At 42.7% G+C, this 21,280-nt stretch overlaps 1 protein-coding gene across 1 annotated transcript in view; it reads right to left on the minus strand.

Moving 5' to 3' along the window:
* Nucleotides 1–21,280, minus strand: part of GNAI2 (G protein subunit alpha i2) — a 124,515-nt gene that overhangs the window by 46,977 nt on the left and 56,258 nt on the right. The window contains exons 2-3 of the mRNA XM_028718643.2: nt 5,533–5,575; nt 2,118–2,259 (exon numbers count right to left, since the gene is read on the minus strand). Of these exons, the coding sequence (XP_028574476.1) occupies nt 2,118–2,259; nt 5,533–5,575 (185 nt within the window). The remainder of the gene's footprint in view (nt 1–2,117; nt 2,260–5,532; nt 5,576–21,280) is intronic.

Consider the following 21,280-nt stretch of genomic DNA (forward strand, 5'->3'; position numbering starts at 1 on the left):
TTGCAACATCCCAAACCTATGCCTTCAGCCTTCTTCCCATTTTTAAACTTAGTGGTGAAAGTTCCCCTCAAAGTTTAATTTTCCTTTCTTTCAAACTCACACCTAGCCCACACTTGCAACTGAAAGTCACTCTCAACTGTTATGATTTCTCATGGATGCACATTGGGAAAGGGGATAGGGCAGTGGGATGCCAGGGTCATATCAGATTTGGGCTAAGTAAAAAAAAAAAAGGCAGATGCCATCTGCAAAATATATGGCACTCTGAATGCAATACATCTTTTGGTCGAAGTATAATAACCCTGGGACAGAATGGCTCTTCCTCATTGAATAGCAGGAACCAAACAGTATGTTCCATTTTATGTAAACAGATGCCACTTCTGCTGATAGTGAACAGCCAGAAGCACTTTTGGATGGGCATAAATCTGGTTCCTCTTAGCAGGTTTGCAAAAACTCTGAAGATGTTGTAATTATTTTAAAAAACAAGCAGTGTGCAATTAAAATATTTGGCTTGCTTTTCTCCCTGTACATGCAAGTCTTAATCCAAACCGCTCAGGCAGCTATTGATGAAGAGCTGAGATACAGTTTTCCACTGTGACAAGATTCCACAGGGTTTTTGTTTTTTGGTGGGGTGGGGTGAGAGAGAGAATATAACATTTCATACTCAGAAGAAACATTAGAGCAGTAGAGTCTTGCGACCATTTTGGACCTGAGAACGACTGTGGAGAGGAATTCAAGCCGATTCTCAAGGCTCCTTATATACAGAGTTTCAGCAGCAAGCTCTCACAAACGTTCAGCTGCATATACAGTGCAGCCCTATTCCAAGGCCTCTCCTCTCATCTACTCCAGTCAACACACTGCGAATCCACCCCTCCCCTCTGCTGCTCATGGCTCCACTCAGTTGCTTAGGTTACAGGTCGGTTGCAAACTGCTATAACCTTTTAAAAATTGCAACATTACATCATGTGTGCGCGCACACCCCTTTCAAAGGATGTGTCATCACATCCTTCCTCCATATTGTTTATGGACAATTTCTTATCCAGGGGGATTCTGTGGGGAATTGCTTGGGAGAGCAAAAAACAGAATTCAGACAATGAACAGCTTTCTGCTTGTGTACATTATGATTAATACTTAGGAAGTCGTCCAGAACCACAAAGAGCTATGTTGCTCCCCTTCGCTGCTTTTAGACTGACTAAGTGGTCCGTGTACAAAGATAAATGCAAAAGGACACCCAATGTGAGTTTTGCCTGGATTGAGGTGTTGACCCACAGCCTGTTGTTACAAGCTCACTTTAGCTTTCCACCATTCTGATCTGTAATCTATAGTTATTTATGAGATGTCCACACTCGCTACATTTCCCCTTCTGCTGATTAACAGCATTGTTTCTGTTGTAGCTCTGCTGACTTGAGCCATTCTGACAGCACAGACAGATGAACCCAATCAAATGTGAAAAGCAACAGAGTATTGTCGCATTTTAAAGATGAATGAGTTAATTATGGCACAAGCTTTTTTGTGGACCAGCTTCAGCTTCATGAGATGCACAAAATGTTATCTAAAGTTTGAGGGGGTGGGGTGGAGCGTAACCATGTGTCCATATACCTGAACTCAGGATAAGACAATTTGTGCATCTGATGAAGTAGTGTCTAATCCACAAAAGCCTTAATAAATGAGTTAGAAGGTGCCACAAGACTCTTTGTTGCTCTTGCTGCAACAGACGAACATGGCTACATTTTCATTGTAACCAATATGCTTCAGTCCAGACGTTAACAACTTAACAAAGTGTTGACACACTGTCAGAGGACTTTGCATCAAAGTCACCCAAGTTCTATGTCTGGGCGTGAAAAGTCAAATTCTGCAACACAAATGAAGCAGTCAACTCATGTATGCACAGTAAGTGTCTTCTGACTAATTCTCTGATTTGATTTTTTAAAAAAGACAGAGGGGAGGGATGATGGGGACGAATGCCTCACACCTAAGGACCCCTGGGATGCCCCATTTGAAGGGAACAAGCACACTTTTCAAATTTAGTACTGGGTGAAGATGTCAGGAAGGATTTTGAGGTCTACTAATATGATTAGAGAGAGCCAGTTAGCAAGAAGGAGGGAGGGAAGGAAACTCACTGCTCTGGCAGGGTCCCCAAAATCGATCTGCAGGTTCCCCATCGCTTTGATGATAGCCATTATGGACTGAATGGTGTTGCTGTAAACCACTGCTTTGTACTGTCGGCACTCCTCTTCCGAGTATCCATCCTCATGGATAATCCTGGAAAAGAAGAGAACAGAGAACGATCCAAAATGTCAGCATGTCAAATGCAAGAGGCCTGCAATGGATTTCAATTTTTTGCTGCATTCCTTCTCATAAAATATTTGTGCTAAAAGAAGTCCCTAGCAGTGGGTGCCCCATGCGACAATACTACAGCATAAGAGCAAGTGTAGAGAAGGGAAAATTCAGTTAAATTCAGAATATGCCGAAGGACACATTCCCCTTACATGACAAATTCCTAACTCAACCCATTTCAGAAACTTGCTTTGCCTTCGATTTGTAGAAGTGTCTGGGTGGGTTCTGGGGGTTACTTCCCCCTATTTGTGGGAGAGGGCAGTGATGATAAAATAATGCAAGCAGGTTATCTGAAAGGGCTCACTAATAGTAGCATAGAGACAACTACGCTGTTAAGTTAGGGGTTGGGAACCCCAGGCTCAGGAGAAGTGTCCTGAGTCTCAGAGGACGCTTCGCAGGACATGTCTGCAGGCAACACCTCTCACTGGCCCTGCTCCAAACCTCCTTGAATGCTTTTCCTTGGCTGGAACTGTGATAACGGCTCCTGCTTACCACACCCACGCTAACCATCCAGAGAGCTAACTGCCTCTGAAGAGTCCAGAAACTTCAGCTGGTGGAGAATGCGGAAGCCAGACAGTTAACCAGATTGTGTAATTTCCTTCTTGAAACAGCTACACTAGTTTCTGGTTCATTTCCACACACAACTAAAATTGCTGTTTATGACCTAAATAGCTCTAAGCTTAGGAACAGGATAACTGAAGGAATGTCTGCTCAATAGTAAATACCTTACAAAAAACCCACATGTGCCAGCCAATTTCTGAGTATCACTGAGTATCACATGGGGATGGAGGGGGGCATTTTCTGTGGCTGCTCCCAGATTGTGAAATGCACTCCCTAGACATGTCTGCCTTGCCTCTCCATTGATGGCTTTTCACAGTAGTATGTTCAGACAGGCCTTAACCATGCGAGATACATATTTTTCTTTCTTTCTGGCATATTGTTTCTACCACCATTTGTATTGTTTTATTAGTATTTCATCTACTCCTTTGCTGTGTTTTAACCTCACTTTATATTTATTGCTTTTTATTACTGAATTTGATTATTTTGGTATTTATTGCTGCTGTCCAGCTGCCCTGGACACAACTAACTGAAATATGGGAATACAGCTGTGAGCAGCAACAACAACAAGAGAGCAGCTCTCTCTCAGCCAGAAAACAATCAACTATGGCAATCATACAAGTCCAGGCTAGGAACCCAGGCATCACAATAGCAGCAGATTGAGATCAAGCTTTTGCCTCCCTGGGCTATTTTCCTAATAGCAGAGCTGAAATTGACTTGTGGTCTGCTGTGGCTGCAATGCTGCTAGGAAGGCTCTGAAAGGCACACCAGCTGAGAAATAGACCATCTGCTTGTCGATTTAGCCAGAGGCAACAATTCAATTCAATCAGCGTGAAAGAGAAAGTTTCTAACTGGCCACATTGTTCAAAGCCTGAATCTACTCAGGGAAATGGGGCCAGTTGCAACTGGCCCGGCTCAGCTCTAGGATACTGCTGTGACGAGCATCATAGAAATGCTTCAAACCAGCAAAACCCAGCGCGACAGAAAAGACAACTTCCCAGCTCATCTTGCTCTACGCTGAGCGCAATTCCATGACAGGAGGCCAGCTTAATAGACTTAGTCTCATTCCTCTGCCAGCCACGACCAACAGAAGCAGAAAATATAAATTAAAATGTTCGTTGTAAATGTAACAGTTCAGATGACTGTTTATCTTTTTGAAATTCCAGTAACTGCTAAAGGCCAAAGACCCAATATGCTGGCATTATACATTTACAGTGAGGAGTGTGTGTGTGTGTGTGTGTGTGTGTGTGTGTGTGTGTTTAAATTAGGGGTTGTCTCTTGCTAATCTATATGGACAGCCAAAGGAATAATTATTCTTTCCGCAGCCAGAGAAAGGTTTTAGACAATGCCCAAGAACACCCAGTGAGTTGACTGAAAGGGTAATCTTTCCCTTGGTTTAATGCTTTAGTTTCCTACTTGCTGGAACTGTTCCAACTGGGATCCAGGTTTATAGGATAAGTCAGTAGGGGGCAGAATTCAAAGCTCTCTATGTCAGCTGTCTCTCCAGTGTCAACAGGGTCTCCCCAGCAGATCTTAACACCCAGACAAGTCAATGTGGGAGGAGGCATTCAGAAATGTGGGTACATGCATTTTTTAAATATCTTCATCTACTTGAAATATTAAAAGGCAGCTTGCCCTTCAACTATCAGGAGATTTACATTTTCACTTTGAAAAGTTCACATATTTCTCAAAATACAACAGGTTGAGGAGTTTGTGCCACATATCCAAAATTAGGCACAATCTAAACAGCAATTGAGTTGTAAACGGCAGCAAGTACATTTTGTTTTCTCACCTCCTGATCTTATGGAGAATAAGTGCCACGATGGAAAGTTGGTAAAGGCTGAATGGAAATGCAACAAGGATTCTGTACTGCTGCTGCTACTAAAAGTGTCCTTCCACCACCTTCTTGTTCCAACAGGCTTTTGGGAAATGACTGCTTTTAATTAAAGGGCAGGTGCTGTTTTTATTGTAATGTTTGTATGTTTTCAACAGACTGTATACATGTATATAGTTTTAATTCTATTCATGTATAATTGTTTGTTTTTTCTATGTTTTTAGTGGCTCTTGTTTTTATTTGTAGGTTGCATTGACCCATCAAGGAAAAAGGTGGGGTATAAATATTTAACAACAGCAACAACAACAACAACAATACTGTACAATTAAAGACCACATTTGTAGCTGCTACTTATTTTTAAGAGTGGCTCTTCGCTCTCTCTGTTCTATAGAAAAATAAGACAGGCAAAATATAATTCCAACATGGAATTATGGAACATGGAAAGAAAGTAGTAAATAGTATTATGTATGCATAGCAAAAATCTGTGTCTATTCTGGTGGGTGGGTGGGTGTATACACAGGGATGGGGAACCTGTGACCTTCCATATGTTGTTCGACTACAACTCCCATCAGCCCACAGTCAACATGGTCACTAATCAAGAATGATGGGAGCTGTAGCCTCATCTGGAGAGTCTCAGGTTTCTCATCCATGGTGCAAAGCTACAGTTGGCCACCAGCTAATTATGATGCTTATCATTCATTTAAGGTTTAAGAATGCAGGAAGCAGCCACTGAAGTATCACCACAAGAAAGCGGTGAACATATCAAAGAGAACTCCTACAATATTTGAACGAAGAAGAATGCTTACTTCATCTGTTTTACGATTGTGCTCTTCCCAGACTCTCCTGCACCTGTAGAAAATAAAGAAGACTTGTAAGATACAGGCCTTTGACTCTGGCATTCAAGTGTATAATCCCCCCTCCCCCAGCCTCCTGCACTCAGATTCAACATTAGGTCTGATAATTGCTAGCTCTGGCAGGCTTGTTCTGAGAACCTAGTTTTAAACCAAGGCTTCCCACATAGTTTAGGATAGTTACCTGGATTCGTTTAAGTTATGGTTCACAATGGTCACATGGTTGCCAAACCCAAGGGGGAAATAGTGGAGTGAAATAAATTTGCACAAGACAAGAGCAGTGCAACGCCTACAGCAAAATGTCATACCCTTAGTCCTACTTCCACTATCTTAAAAGGGTAAAGGGACCCCTGACCATTAGGTCATCTCGCTTTATTGGCCGAGGGAGCCGGCGTACAGCTTCCGGGTCATGTGGCCAGCATGACTAAGCCGCTTCTGGTGAACCAGAGCAGTGCACGGAAACGCTGTTTACCTTCCCACTGGAGCGGTACCTATTTATCTACTTCCACTTTGACGTGCTTTCAAACTGCTAGGTTGGCAGGAGCTGGGACCGAGCAACGGGAGCTCACCCCGTCGCAGGGATTCGAAGTGCCGACCTTCTGATTGGCAAGCCCTAGGCTCTGTAGTCCCAAGCACCCACTATCTTACGAAGCTCCAAAAAAGGAAAAGAACACAGTTTCAGGACAGGAGATCCACTATTAGAGACAGCCACCAAGAATGCCAAGGTAGTTTCCTGGACTTACTGCACAGACAGTGAACACCACACCCATTTCTGATATACAAAATGCATTACATGCTGCACATTGGAGAGGATGGACTTCAACAGTGGAAATCCCTAATTCCACAGATCTGGTGACCATAAGCCACATTAGTCTTAACCAGCAGATTTGTGTGTTTTTTTTAATTGATTTAGCCAGTCCCCACCTTGGCTAAACCCTGAGTAACAACCAAGACAAAAGGACTTAAAACAAATGAAAAGCACAGAACTACATGTGCTACTGAGCATCCTGTCTTTCCAGTGACCACACGTAAGCCAAATAGTGTAAAACTTCACGAGACTGATAAAGTCTCTGGGGAGATGATAAATATTTGTATTCCTGCCAAGTTCACACAGGCACCCAAGAGCAGTTCTGTAGATGCCTGCCAGATTCTTCACCGTGGTATCAATATCTCATAATCAACAAGGCCAAAGGCTGCAGAAATCTGAGACTCAGTCATCAGGTAGGGCTACATGTGCTGCTCAGAGCTGCTTCGGCTTTGGTGCAGGCAGCAGAGCCTGGTGGCGGCTAGCAAACAACCATTCTACTTGAATTACCTCATAGGCTCCTATTAAAATACAATGCTGTGCACTGCTCCAGGGGGGTGGAATACGCAGTGCTATAGTTTCCTCCACCCCTAGAAAAATAGAAAGAGACAGCAGCACAGATTTGCTTTCAGCAGCGTCAGGTAGGTTTCATGCCATCTGGCTTGAAGCCACGTTCCTCGAGAGCCAGAAAATTTAATACATAAGAGAAAGCAGAAGTAGCAAGATAAAATGCAATTCTAAGAAATATAGATGGCCCATGAAAGATTAGATACAGGCTTGTAAGCATTTTATTGATTTACGTTATTGATTCCATTTATATATCCCACCTTTTTCCTCCAAGCGGAGCTCAGGGTGGCGTACACGGTTTCCGCCCTCCTCATTTTATCCCCACAACAACCCCTGTGAGGTAGGCTAGGCTGAGAAAAGACAGTGACTAGCTTCATGCCTGTGTGTGGGTTTGAACCCTGTTCTCCCAAGTCTTGGTCCAACACTCGAACCACTGCACCTAGTGACAAGTTGCAAATCACTTCCAAGTAATCAGGAAGAAAAGTTGTTTTACAGGAAAGAAATAAGATGTGTCACCAGGGTAGCAAAAAGCAGCAACCTGTGGGCAGACCAGATAGTGAGTACTTTTGTAGGCTAGTAAAGAATTACCGGTATTTGTAGAGCTGCGTTAAACAGGCACAAAGCTTTTAAGAAAACAGTCCTCCATTAAGAAATGTAACAAAATGCTCTTTCTAGCAATGCAAAACCATTTTTCCAGGATCCCGACTTTTATGAAATCTAGTGGTTACTGATGCAGAGAAAAATATCACAAATGGAAATGCCACATGCCTATTTAAGTCTGAGAAGAGCATGTAGAAGCTCAAGGGATTTGCTCTGTCCATACATAACCATTTCTAAAATATAGCCATTAGCAATTCCATTTCTCATCCAAGAGGGAGAAAGGTCACAAATCTGCACCCTGTACAAAAGTGACGTCCCATCTGGCACAAAGGTTTTGGCAAGCTGCTTTCAATCTAATAGTTTTTATGATCAGGCCTGAATATTTGCATTCTCATCTCTATTTCTCATAAAAAAGTGCTAAGCCCTTATGGAAGTGGAGAAAGGAATGAGATCTTAACTTCAATCCAACCATAAGGGGTCAGAGGTCAGAAGGTGAAAAGTTTTTATAATAAGGGCTCACAACTTTAGGGACTGGTGTACCAACGTACACATAGCACAGACAGTGTGAGCAACACTCAATGCCTTAAGGACAAAAAGGAACTCTTAATGAGGTAGTCACAAGACAAGATGGTGATTGATGCATGATCAGCTGCAAGTACTCTTTCATAGAGGCTGTGAATTCATGCATGCCACTTATGCTGCAATCCTATATACAGGTGGGAGTAAATCCCATTAAACTCAATGGGTCTTACTTCTGAGTAGGTATGTATAAAAGTGCACTATCAAAGCGTACTTTCAGTAAGGCTTTTGACAAAGTCCCCCATGATACACACACACACACACACACACACACACACACACACACACACACTTTTTAAAAAGGCATGAATGCAGACATGGACTGATGCCCACAGTAATTACATTTCTGACAACAGGAAGGTATGTAAATATTCTAGAAATTGGTCCCATACAGCAGAATGCCACAAGATGACTGGAAAAGAGCTGGGCCAATTACCCGCTGCTCTGTCCCATGTAGCCTGTGCAACTATAAAATTCTTAGATGCCTTCAGAGAAGAAAATCTGGGAAAGCAGATAAGGTTTCTTCACTAAGATCCATCCACACAATCATATATTATGTACGGATCGTTAAAGCTCTGTGGGGGGTCACTCTCTGCCCCAGTTAAGCCTCACTATTAGCAGGAGGGATCTTCTTACTGTGCATCCTATTAACACGTTCACTAACAAGCTCAGATCTGCAAGCTGGTGTTTGCAATGGCACAGCTGTTCAGAAGCTTCACAAGATCTCTCAATCCCAGCCCCTCAGACAGGGAAGTAATCCAGCTGGTCAGGTTGCAGTTAATTACTTCTAAACTTGATGGAGGAAATGCTTTGGCAACCCAGTGACAAATTTCAACTTCAACAAGCACAACTTTCCAAATATTTCATGGTACCATTTTGCAACACGAAGCATGAAGTTGAACCAGAATTCCCACTTGCCAACAGTGTAAAAAATGTCCAGGTTTCACTACCATCAGCCCTGCTTTCAGTCTATGAGCAAGTCATGCTGCTTGTCTTCAGTCGCTTACAATTGCCAGCCAAACCCCCAAACAAATCGGATTGTTGAAGACAATTCGTTCCAGCACCCACAAGCACATGCGGCGACAAGGACCAGCGCACAACAACACAGTGTGCATTGTTCCCTGGGGGTTAACATTCAGCCGTGGAAATAGGCTTAGAGCTGAAAGCCCAGCACATGAGAACTCAACATTAAACAGAAAGCTTTTAGACAACCTCAGTAGCTGCAGCCTGGCTATACACAGCCCAGAGACACAAGAGAAAATAGGGGGATTTATGCTTCAGATTAACCCTTGCTTTGCAGAGATGAAAACACGGGCCGGATAGATAATGCACTAGGAAGAGGTGGCGAGGGCAAATTGAAGCATTCCTCAAATTCTTCTTTTAAATTCTTCTGTGAGTTGATTCAAGTGTTAGAACTAATTATGATTCCTTATTTGCAATCTCTGATTTTTTTGATTTATTTTTTTTTTGATACAAAGCAGTTTATCCTGGACATTGTTATTATTATTATCAAACATATGGCCACTGTTTGCAATGGGTTCAAAACTGTCAAACTAAATCGTCCCACTTGGCTGTGCTTAAAACCTGTTGTTGGTAGGAAAAGGTGTGCTATTTTAGTCCATTTCCCAGTAACACTAATGCACATGAGCACCAACAGCCTGGTAACTGAAGGTTCTCTGCCAGGGCAATATTATCTGACACACTCCTTTGGGGAAGGCATGCATGTTAAACTAGTTCCTCCCTGGGCTACTATGAACATTAGTAACCTCACTGAATTTGAAATATGCATGGTTTTCCCCAACATGATGCAATTTTTGCATCATCCCAACACCAAGGGATTCTTATGGAAGAAAGGATATGAGGTCATATATTCCCCTCAGCCATGTGATTTATGCCTACCAATGAAAAGGGGCCATCTTTTGACTTTTTGAAAATAGGAACTCATACGTTCTTATTCTTGGCTTGGGTCTTCTTGGCCACCCAAGCTGTAAGAAGCATCTGAGCATGCTATTCAGAGGCTGGCAAGGTCTTCAAGAGCCAACTCTGCAATGATCTGGAGAGGAAAAAATACTCTTTAAACTCAGGAAGATTATTCACTAAGGAGAGGAGTTGTTCCTCCTTGGGACAGCAAGGCCTGTGATGACAGCTCCCCAAATAATTTGTGCTCATCTTTGCCTAGACCTGTCCAGTGGAATGGATGACCTAGCTGCACAGAAGTGGAAAGATTTTGGCAGGCCTAGGAAACAAACTAATACCAAATGCAGGAAACTGTCATTCATAGCATGTCTTTACCTTAGAAAACAAGAGCTTCCCATGCTTTCACCTGTTATTGCAAGTGAGTGAGTGTCGTGATACTTATGCATAGGAATAAACATCACTCTCTCCTGGTCAGGGTGGGTGGGGGCAGAGGGCACCAAGAGCTGTCTCTCAGGCAGCAAGCACTAAAACAATAACACTACATTTAATAAATGAAGAGCTGGCTTGCGAGAACCCGTGCTCTCTTCCCCAGGCAGCATCTATGGGTAGAACTGGTGCCTGTCACAATACAAAATAATGAGCAGAGGACATGCTGCAGACACTATCCACCACACTGTGTCAGCTCTGAAGATCAAGCCAGCTGGCTTGCTAGTGGGGCCAGCACAGAACCACAGCTGCTCCAGTCCTTTCAAGAACAGCAATTGTCTCTAATCTTGGTTAGACACCCCAGCGGCAATCTCCTCACCCCTACCAAGGCCAAAGGTCACCAGATGCTCCCACAGGCATCCTGCTGTCAAACTGACTGGTACAAGGAGTGGGGCTGCTTCCAACATGTGTTGGTTTTTTTAAAAACTGTTATTCTTGCCCTTCATTTTATATACTGCGAGCCACTTTGCATGCCATTTTGTGAGTGGAAAAGTTGCTGCCAGCTTATTTGTATGCCACTTTACCGCAAAATTGTGCCCAAAGCGGCTCATAAATTAAAAAAAAAAACAAATACATTTTTAAAAAATGTATTAAGAACAATTAAAAATAGCCTTAATGTCAACAAGTGCATAACATAAATCCAGACATCATAATGTAAAACAAAAAATTTAACAGCTTAAAGCGAAACAGGAGAGAATAGTGTCTAACACAAAAACAAAATGGTAATATATGTACACTGGGACGCGGGTGGCGCTGTGGGTTAAAGCCTCAGCACCTAGGACTTGCCGATCGAAAGGTCGGTGGTTCGAATCCCCGCGGCGGGGTGCGCTCCAGTTGCTCGGTCCCAGCGCCTGCCAACCTAGCAGTTCGAAAGCACCCCCGGGTGCAAGTAGATAAATAGGGACCGCTTACTAGCGGGAAGGTAAACGGCGTTCCGTGTGCTGCGCTGGCTCGCCAGATGCAGCTTGTCACGCTGGCCACGTGACCCGGAAGTGTCTGCGGACAGCGCTGGCCCCCAGCCTCTTGAGTGAGATGGGCGCACAACCCTAGAGTCTGTCAAGACTGGCCCGTACGGGCAGGGGTACCTTTACCTTTACCTTTAATATATGTACTGTGCTTCTGGGAGGAAGACACTGGGTTGTATTCAATATAGCTTTAAAGCAGATCATTACCAGCAGAAGAATTCCTCCTTGTGCAAAGGAACGTTCTCCCCTTCTCCTCTTCCTGCATTCTCCAAAATGTACTCAGGGTTTCCCCAAACATTCCAGAGCAGATGGTGCAGAGGACACATGACAGGAGGAGAAGAGGGGAATCCCAGTGGACTTGGCTGCCCACTGTTCCCAAAGGACATGCCCCAGGAGCTGACCACTATTAACTTGCAGGCCTTGGCTGACACTAGCCTTCCCCAACCTGGTGCCCTCCAGATGTTTTTGACTACAATCACCAGCTATGCTGGCTGGGACTGATGGGAGTTGAAGAGCAAAAGAGCTGGAGGCCTCCATCTTAGGGAAGGCCAGTCTATGCAATGCCTGTTGCAGGAAAATAAAAGCGAGCAAACTTCCTAACATTTCCAGCGAAAAGATCAAAGTTGTTTCATTTGGACTCAATCTGTCATGTTTTGTTTCTTATTATGACATTTGCCAGATTAAGGATGTGAAGCTTCAGAACTACAAAGGTGGCTGTGACATTAATTTGCTAGCATTTGCTAGAAAACAGGTATGTTATAGAAGTTGCTTCCCCAAGGATGTTGCTTTCCACCCTTGATTATTATAAATCAGCCTTCGGGCAAACTGTATCTTCTCACCAAGCTAGCAGTTCTTCCAGTGAGAGGAATGACCATGCATGAAACTTATTCAATCACAGGAATTTGCAAGCAACAGCATTCCACAAATGACCGTCCGGTTCCATCCAAGCAGAGCACAAATAGAAGCCCTGGAGCCTGGTCAGCTAAGACGGCCTGGTCCGTTTCCAGGTGCTAAGTGTCACATGCTCATTCATGGGTGGCCAAGCAGGAAGATAATCAAAATGAAAGAACAAGAAGATACAGCCAACACAAATGAACAGTGAACTTGCCATTTCTGAACAGAGAGAATGACAGAGACCTGAGGTTGCCCACAAATCAGTAGGTCTTGTACAACAAAGGAAAACATCCCCCTAATACAAACCAGCTGAGCGCAAGTCAAAGTGACCCATAAGGCCACCGTTCTCCTATTCCCCATTTCAGACAACCATTTCATTCTGGAACTCGTTGGTCTGATCTTTTGAGGAAGCTGTTAAGAGCAGTTGTGCTTTTCCCCCAGGAAACAAGTGCCAGAAACAAGAATAGCAGAACCAGGGGTAAGACAGTTGCAATATGAGTCCAGTGGAAAAGCTAACTCTTCACCATACTCAACTGGCTTTGAAACGCATAGGACAAAAGGCTTTTAAAGACCACGCTTCATGAAAATATTTACTGTACCACCAAAAGATGCCTGCCCCAAACCAGAAGAGGACAGAAAATAATTGCAGTAAAGCTTTATTGAAATGTCTGCAAGACAAGGCCTACAACCCCAAACACAGGGAATGGTATTATTGGAGAATGCTTTCCTTCTTGATTTTCCTTCCCACTCCATTAGTTTGTTCACTAGTACTAATCTGTGATGAAGCACAGAGAAGCTGTCCAAACCATGAGAACAAATTGATATTGGGTTCCTGTAGGTTTATTATTATTATTCTTTTTTAACTGGCTGTAAGAGATGAAATCACGTACACATGTAGATATAGAACAGATTCATTCAATAGCACATTGGTAGGAATCATACCTAATGAACCCTATCAGGGTTCTTGTACAATCCCCCCCCCCATTGGCTCTGAGGAGGTCAGGAGAACCCTGGGACAGCACAGGGAGGGGATCATTCCACCTGGCAAGCTGAAATGTTTGTGCAGATGGAACATTTGTAACTGAACGACATTTTCATTTGTTATGTACAAATTCCAACCACTACAGATTTAAATTTATCTTGTGTTCAGATTTATAATGCATCTTATCACTCACCAAGCAAATCCATGGCCTGAGGAACACAGGCCCCACAGACTGAAGTGCCTCCCCCAGACAAGATGTCTTATTTATAGTTTCAATTAAGGAGCTATATGCTCAAAGTCAGCTCGTGTTTACAATCCCAATTCTATGCATATTTACTCTGAAGTAAATCCTATTGAGTTTATCAAGGCTGTTCATCTCAAGAGGGAGTGCACAGAATTCCAGCCCTAAACACATAGGAGTTAAGCTTCCCTTTACATCCATTACCATTATCTCCCTATGGCAACAAAGTTATCTAAAGGGGGCTGGGCCACTGATGCTGTTACTAATAAAAATGATATATGACAAAGGTAAAAAGTGTTTTTAAAAATTACTTCCCTAAAGTTACGCTCACATCGAGCATTAACCTTGAGGCTTATTTGCCTTCCTCTACCATTCAAACTGAGGGCAAATCCAAATTTTGGATCCTTAAATGGTACGGTTTTCTCACATTTGATTGAAAACGCCTCTGTATGAAAAAGCCATACACATTTTGTTGTGGTATAAAATCGGGGGAGGGGGCACTTTCAAGCAAGTAATTTCCCACCTGAACACTGTTGTCATATCACTGCGTTAGACAACCACACAGTCTCAGCAGCTGAATGTCTGATTCATACTCAGGAAAGAAACTGGAGTGAAGAAGAAACAAGAAGCATGGAAGCTTCTTTCTAGAGAAGTAATATTCTTAACTCCCACATAATTTGCTCATGTAAATGTTATGTCGCCTTCCCATTTTTCAGAATCATTCACCGAATCATTGCAATTGAAATTAACACAGGAAAACCGATCTGAAAATAAACTATCAAAATCAGTTTTACACTGTACTGTATTTACAGCTTCTTTTGAAAAGCACATAGCATTATTACTGTTCAGTTTTCTGCAGCCGCCAGGCACCGTTTTCTGCTCTGCATTAAGAACCCTCTTCGTACTCTTGCACCCAGTATACTTCTTCACTATGATTTTGCCAATGATAACAAATGCAATTGCTCCTATCAGCAGAGAATCACAGAAATCCAACAAGGATTCAGACTGCAGACTGCCATATTGTGCTGACCTATCACAATGACTGGATAACGATGCATTTTTAAGCTAAGCCTGATGAGTGATCACAGGTGCTTGATCTGGAGAGACACATGTAAACACACAGACAAAAAATTGGATCCTTTAATGACAGATCTACTAGTGCACACAGAACCATAAGAAAACAAGGTGACAAAAATGGCTTACAGAGAAGATTGCATCCAGACTTGAGAAGCAAAATAATCATTTACTGAAGCGGTTGAATGCCTTTTTTTATTTGCATTAGCGTCTGGTGTGGGCAAGACACCCAGATTCACATTAATAACCTAAGGTGTGCGCATTTTTAGATACCCAGAGCAATAACTAAAAGGCCAAGAGGTCAAGGCTTCTAAATGAACCAATTGCAAGAGAGGAAGAAGTTTAGCTTTGCCAATCATTACCTGACAAGAGATCAACCGCTACTAACCATCTAATTAGCATCAATTGTGTCTTAGGTCCTAAGCACAGAGAAACTGTAAAGGTAGCTACAGAAAGCAAGATGTCAATTTATCCTGCCTGCTGTGACCACATTGATTTTAATATGTTTTACAGTGAAATCTAGCAGCCTCACCCCCCAAATTTATTTATCATAATATAAACTTTAATCACCCGCTATGCTTCTGGTGTAGTTAATGATATATGCCTCAAAGCATTTCTGACATAGGGAGGGGTACATTATTACATTATTGGGTATTTATCACCTGATTGGTGGATTCTGAACATGTATCCCCTCTGTTACGTGGAGTCCTGATAAAATTATGAGCTGCAAGGCTACTCCTTTTAACAGAGGAGATGTGGTCACATGCCTGTTTGCTGCACAAAGGAAGAGCTCTTCTAAGTGCTGATTCAATTACCAGACGGCGCTTGCCTGAACAATATTTCATTTGTTATGTACAAAATTGGCTATATAATTATGTTGATATTGTAATTATCTAGTCAACAGCAAAGCCGCTTCCTAAACAACATACAAATTAAACTCTCTCGACATTTGAAGTTTGCCACCAGCAATGACAAATACAGGGAAGTCTTCTAACTGGAATCCCGCTGGGACCACACAGCATTTATCAGCAACGGTGTGTACTTTGCGGGTGATCTCCACAGACTGATTGCTGAGCCACTGCCTACAATTTGCACAATTCATCCTGAAGTTCTTGCAGTTCACCACATAAGATACAGGTGATCAGCACTCAGAGGGAAAACTGTGTTGCAGCAATTATATTGCTGCTTAGCTCCCTTCTCCTGCAAACTCATGCAGCGCTTCCCAAACGCAAGTTCTTCTACACTTGATCTCTAGCGTACGAAAGCAACTTATGCACACAATGCTGCACTGGCCACAATGGACACACAACTTCAGAAATCAGCTGTAAGAAGAAATGGGCACTAAATACACCTTAAAACATAACACCCTTATTCTGAAGAAGCAATTCTGAATCCATGGAAACAGTTTTCCTAAAACTAAGTGAACACCCTTTTAGGTGTCCTTTTCCGATGGTATCTTCTGCAGCAGTGATGGCTAACGGGTGGACCTTATACAACCAGCTGAAGGCTTTATGTGGCCCTCCTTGATATGTGAAGGTGGTGGCAACAGCTTTTGGGGGGATTCCCCTGATTTCTGACCCCTTTTCTTTACCTTCTCCTGTAATTCCCACTGCTATTGTGAGTGCCCTGATGTTATTTTCAGATAATTCACAGTGCATTCTGTCCAGCATTCCCCTGCCCAAAGCAATTTGAGTTGCTTTTAAGTGTTGCTTACTTCAGTGTTCAGAGTGCTTCTGCAGCCCTCATGAATAACTCACTTCTTCAGCAGTTTCGGCTACCACTGCTCCGCAGTTGGCTGTCATGCTTTCCCTGAGAAAGATAAGCCTGCACAATTTGTCCAGAGAGCTGCTGCAAATATCATGCAGCCAGCACCTGGACAAGCTGAAGCATTGCAGCAAGCTGCTTCACACTTTCAAAGGTGGCTGTGGTGGGGTTACCAGTGAGTAAGTCAGCTTAATAATCAAAAGTGCTATTTGATCTTCCTCAAGGCTGTTAAGTAAATAGGCAGCCAGCAATGCAATGCATGTAAGACTGAATGAATGTGGAGGAAAGTAGGGGGAGTTTTTGATGGTAGAAGAAAATAAAGGTAATGTTGTGGGGAAATTGATCTATGTAATGGAGCATAAATTGACGGGCTGATTAATTAGGGGAAATAGGAAAAGGAGGGAGCATAAATTTATCAAGGTGGAAGGCAATGAAAATAATTTTGGAGAACATAGTGACAGAAGGGGTACATTGTTGAAGCACAAATTGATCTTTAACTATTAAAAATATGGTGAGAATAGTATTGAGAAAGGGATAATCATGCGCACCTCCTTGAACTCCTTGGAGGAAATATGGGGCATAAATGAAATGAATGAATAAATTAAATGGTTGTGTCTTAACAGTCACATCACTCTGTTCCTAGTTTGCTTGCACAATGTCTGCCCTACTGACACAGACAAACACACACAAATATTGATCATGATTGCTGTGTTTTTCAAAAGAATTGACACCCCTGCTTTGACATCCCACCCCCACTTCCCCAGAAGGGTTGGCCAAGATGAGTCAATGTGGCCCTGGGCCCAAAACAGGTTATCCACCCTTGTTCATATAGAGTAAATAAAATGCTGCTGGGATTTTCATTATTATTATTATGACTATAGCTGCTAATAATAATAATAATAATAATAATAACTAAATGCTTAGGATAAAAAGCTACACATATCAGGCCCTTCATCAGATGAAGCAATGAAGTTATTGCTTTGTGTGTTTGTAAAGAATTGCCACCAGATTGTGAGTAACTGTACCTGGTTTGGCTGGCAGCACCACTTAGCCCCTTCCTACAGAAATAACAAACAACACTCTGTGTGTGTGTGTGTGTGTGTGTGTGTGTGTGTGTGTGTGTGTGTTGACATGCATTTTGAAGTGGGCGTATGGACAGCAGGTAGATCTTGTAGAAAGTCTTTATTATAGGGACAGATGGTACCAGCAATGTAGAGTAGAGTGCCCAGGGTCTTTCTAGAAAAGCAGCAATAAAATCAGGCCTGTCACAAATGGGGTTTTAATTGATCCCCCAGAGATGAGATGCCACCAATTCGTATTGAAACAGACCATATGTTTTCTACACACACACACACACACACACACACACCATTTTAATTAGTCACGAGAATTCAACAGAGCACAAGGCACTTCACTGAAGTATTTATTATGTCGCAGAGACTTCTGCTCAATAGATAAGGAATTTTGATATTAAATATCAGGATCTATCAATATACTGTATACAATTTATAGTCATGCATGTGCTCTTTTAAAGCTCCTACAGAGTTCTTCAGTTTCTCAGTCAATTTAGTTCATAGTACATGGATTCACTATGTGATTTAAAGTGAATCTGGCATCGAATTCAAGGAAGACAGGTTTTCTAATGAGGCTGCCTTAGCAACGTGCCAAAGACAGGCGCTTACCTCAAACCTGTAAATCGTTTCTTCTTTACAAACTGAAAATTGGTATCATTGATCAGGAAAGGCCTAGGTGAACAAGTCTGCATTCAGGAGGCAGTGAAAACTCTGCAAAATTGGTGCCTAATTTTTTATTATCATTATCATCAACATTTCAGGAAGGAGACAATTCCACAATCTAGACACCAAAAGGGAAAAGGTGGCTCTCCCCCAGTTGTCACCAGACTTCTTCAGGCTGCAACAAAACCAAGAAGGCCTCATCCTAAAAACCCATTAAGCAGACAGGTTTGCATGGGCAAAGGCACTCCTCCTTCAGGTAACTAGGTCCCAAGTTGTTTTTGTATGTGTTGAAATTCCATGGGGAGCTTACCATACACATGTATTCACCTTAACTGCAGTGCACATGAACACTTTGGGTGCATGACAGGGCTCAGGATAATTTTTGCTTTCTGAAGCTGGATTTGCACACCACTTACTGGCCATTAAATAAAGCAGCTGTCCCCACCCACCCACCCACCCCAATCTCACACTGTGCACAACAGTGTTTGAAATTAGCCAGGCGCATTTTGCGACTGGCGCATTTACAACCGTGTAGAGAACTCTGGATGCCAGGCTGGTGAACGACATCTCCATCTGGCTGTTCCCTCCAGCAGCAGCGGCAGAGTTTGGATTTGATATCCCGCTTTATCACTACCCGAAGGAGTCTCAAAGTGGCTAACATTCTCCTTTCCCTTCCTCCCCCAACAACAAACACTCTGTGAGGTGAGTGAGGCTGAGAGACTTCAAAGAAGTGTGACTAGCCCAAGGTCACCCAGCAGCTCCATGTGGGGGAGCAGGGACGCGAACCCGGTTCCCCAGATTACGAATCTACCGCTCTTAAACACTACACCACGCTGGCTTATTTACTGCATTTCTAGGCCACCTTTTTCTCCAGGGAATACATGGTTCACCCCTTCCACAGTTAATTCATACAATAAGGTAGGTTAAAAAGCTATGACTGGCCCACGGTCACCCACTGAGCTTCATGACTGAGTGGGATTTGAACCCTAGCCTCCCAGGTCCTAGGTCCGACACCACTACACCACACTGGTTTCCTGGAGTACTTCTGCCATGGGGCAGCTATATAAATTAAGAAGGTAAATAAATACGGGGAAAGAAAAATGTCAGAGAAGGATCTGAAATATTTTCCTTGAAGCTTGAATTTGTCTTATTCTGGATTGTTTTATTTGATGTTTTAATGTGTGTTGTAAACCACTGAGAGATTTTTTTCCTTAAAAATATAAAGAGGTATAGAATTGAAACGAATAATGATAACAATAATAAACCCCATCAGAGAAGGGGGTAGGGGTACCTAGACATTTTGTTGTGGCGACCATAACCTAGGTTTAAGGTGCCATTTGGCAATTAGCTTATATATATCTGAGTTTATAACATCGTGTGCAACGCTGGCTGGCTGGCCCTTGTATCAGGCAGGAAACAATTCCCTCCTTCCTTTTTTAGAATTTAATTTGAAACAAAACCTAGAAGCAATGAATAATTGTTTATTCAGTCAGTCACTTGGGAAAACCAACAATCCAAAAACTGAAAGCAGATTGCTTGTCACCCTTTCTTCAGTTTTCAGTCAGCCAGGTATTTGTATTGGGTGCAAGAAAAGGGAGAAGAAATCCTTCTCCCCCACCTTGTTTTTGCTGTTTCAGTGCCTGTTGGTTTACAACCCAATGAATGCAGAAATAATGAATGAAGTTTCAGAAATCAAAACCAAATCAAACATATGGATATTCTCAATAATAGCACTGAGCACAGGTCTCTAAAAACCTTTGTGCCCTGTGTTAAAAGAAAATATCCTCTTGAATTTTCCTCACTGTAACCTTTCCCAACCTGGTGCCCTCCAGATGTTTTGAATTACAACTCTCACCAGCTTCAGCCAGCAGAACAATTGACATCAGGTTAAGGAAGGCTGCTGTGCATGCTGGGGGCGATGAGGCTTGTAGTCGCAAACATTTGGAAGGCACCAGTTTACTGCACTCCCATGTGGCAACTTACCCCAAATAGACTTCAGCAAATACTCCATTTTATACTTCTCTCTCCATTCTATTCCTCCACAAAGACCTACTGAAAGGCCTTTCTGCTATTCCTGTGCATCCGCCTCCCCCTTGTAAGGCTAACTGGCCCAAACCAAAACAGCCAATTATAGCCCAGGCTGCTCTGACGACAAGATACAGCTTGTTCCCATAGAAGCTGCTTAGGAGTGCACAGCGTGCTCAGAGCACCAACCACCTGGATTTATTAACAGGTCATCATCACATCTGAATTTAATAGCCAACTTTTATTCTTCCATTTCCCCTTCACCTCCCAATATAACAGCAGCATTCTGATCTCCAGGTTCTAATTAGGAAGTGCATTCTCCCTAGGCAAAGACAGTAATTAAGAATACTGCTATGCAACCCTCATAAATATACAAATACACCACAGAGCAAAAAATCAAACAGGCCAAGATGTAAACCAATGTCAAGAGTCATCTCCAGGGACCACAGGTCTTGGCCTGACTGACAGCACAGCTTTCTATGAAGTCTCTGTCTAAATGCATGTTTACGCCTTCTATCGTTTCCAAGCTCTGACTGTACAGTTTACACAGCTAAGCTGAATTCTAGCTGGATTCCTTACCAGTCTCTGCATATAAGCACTCCGAACATCTGGAGCACTAAACTAAAAGTGCAAGAGGTCATTGCTAGAAAGAAAGAAAGAAAGAAAGAAAGAAAGAAAGAAAGAAAGAAAGAAAGAAAGAAAAGTGCATATGAGATGATGCAACAGGCTTCTTATTCTAAAACTGCTCTTTCCTCTGCATCAATTCTTCTTTCCATGTGCAGCCTGCAGCTTACCACCATATGCCATACAGCTCCCCCCCCCCTTTTTGGGGGGATGGGACATATAAAAATGTTACCAGAGCAGGCTAAACCTCTTGGCTAGTGCTTGAAGGCAATTTTGGGCAGAGACAGTACCTCTCATCTGTGCTATAGATGGCACTGACAAGGCTTGGAAGTCGTTTACAAAACAGAGATGCTGTAACACAAACTCGTTGAACTTTACCTATTTCCCTTCCACCACAAGCTTTCATATTTCATGCATATTTACGAAAAGAAGCTCTGTTCGAAA

This window comes from Podarcis muralis, chromosome 2 (assembly GCF_964188315.1).
Source record: "Podarcis muralis chromosome 2, rPodMur119.hap1.1, whole genome shotgun sequence".
Lineage (NCBI taxonomy): Eukaryota > Metazoa > Chordata > Lepidosauria > Squamata > Lacertidae > Podarcis > Podarcis muralis.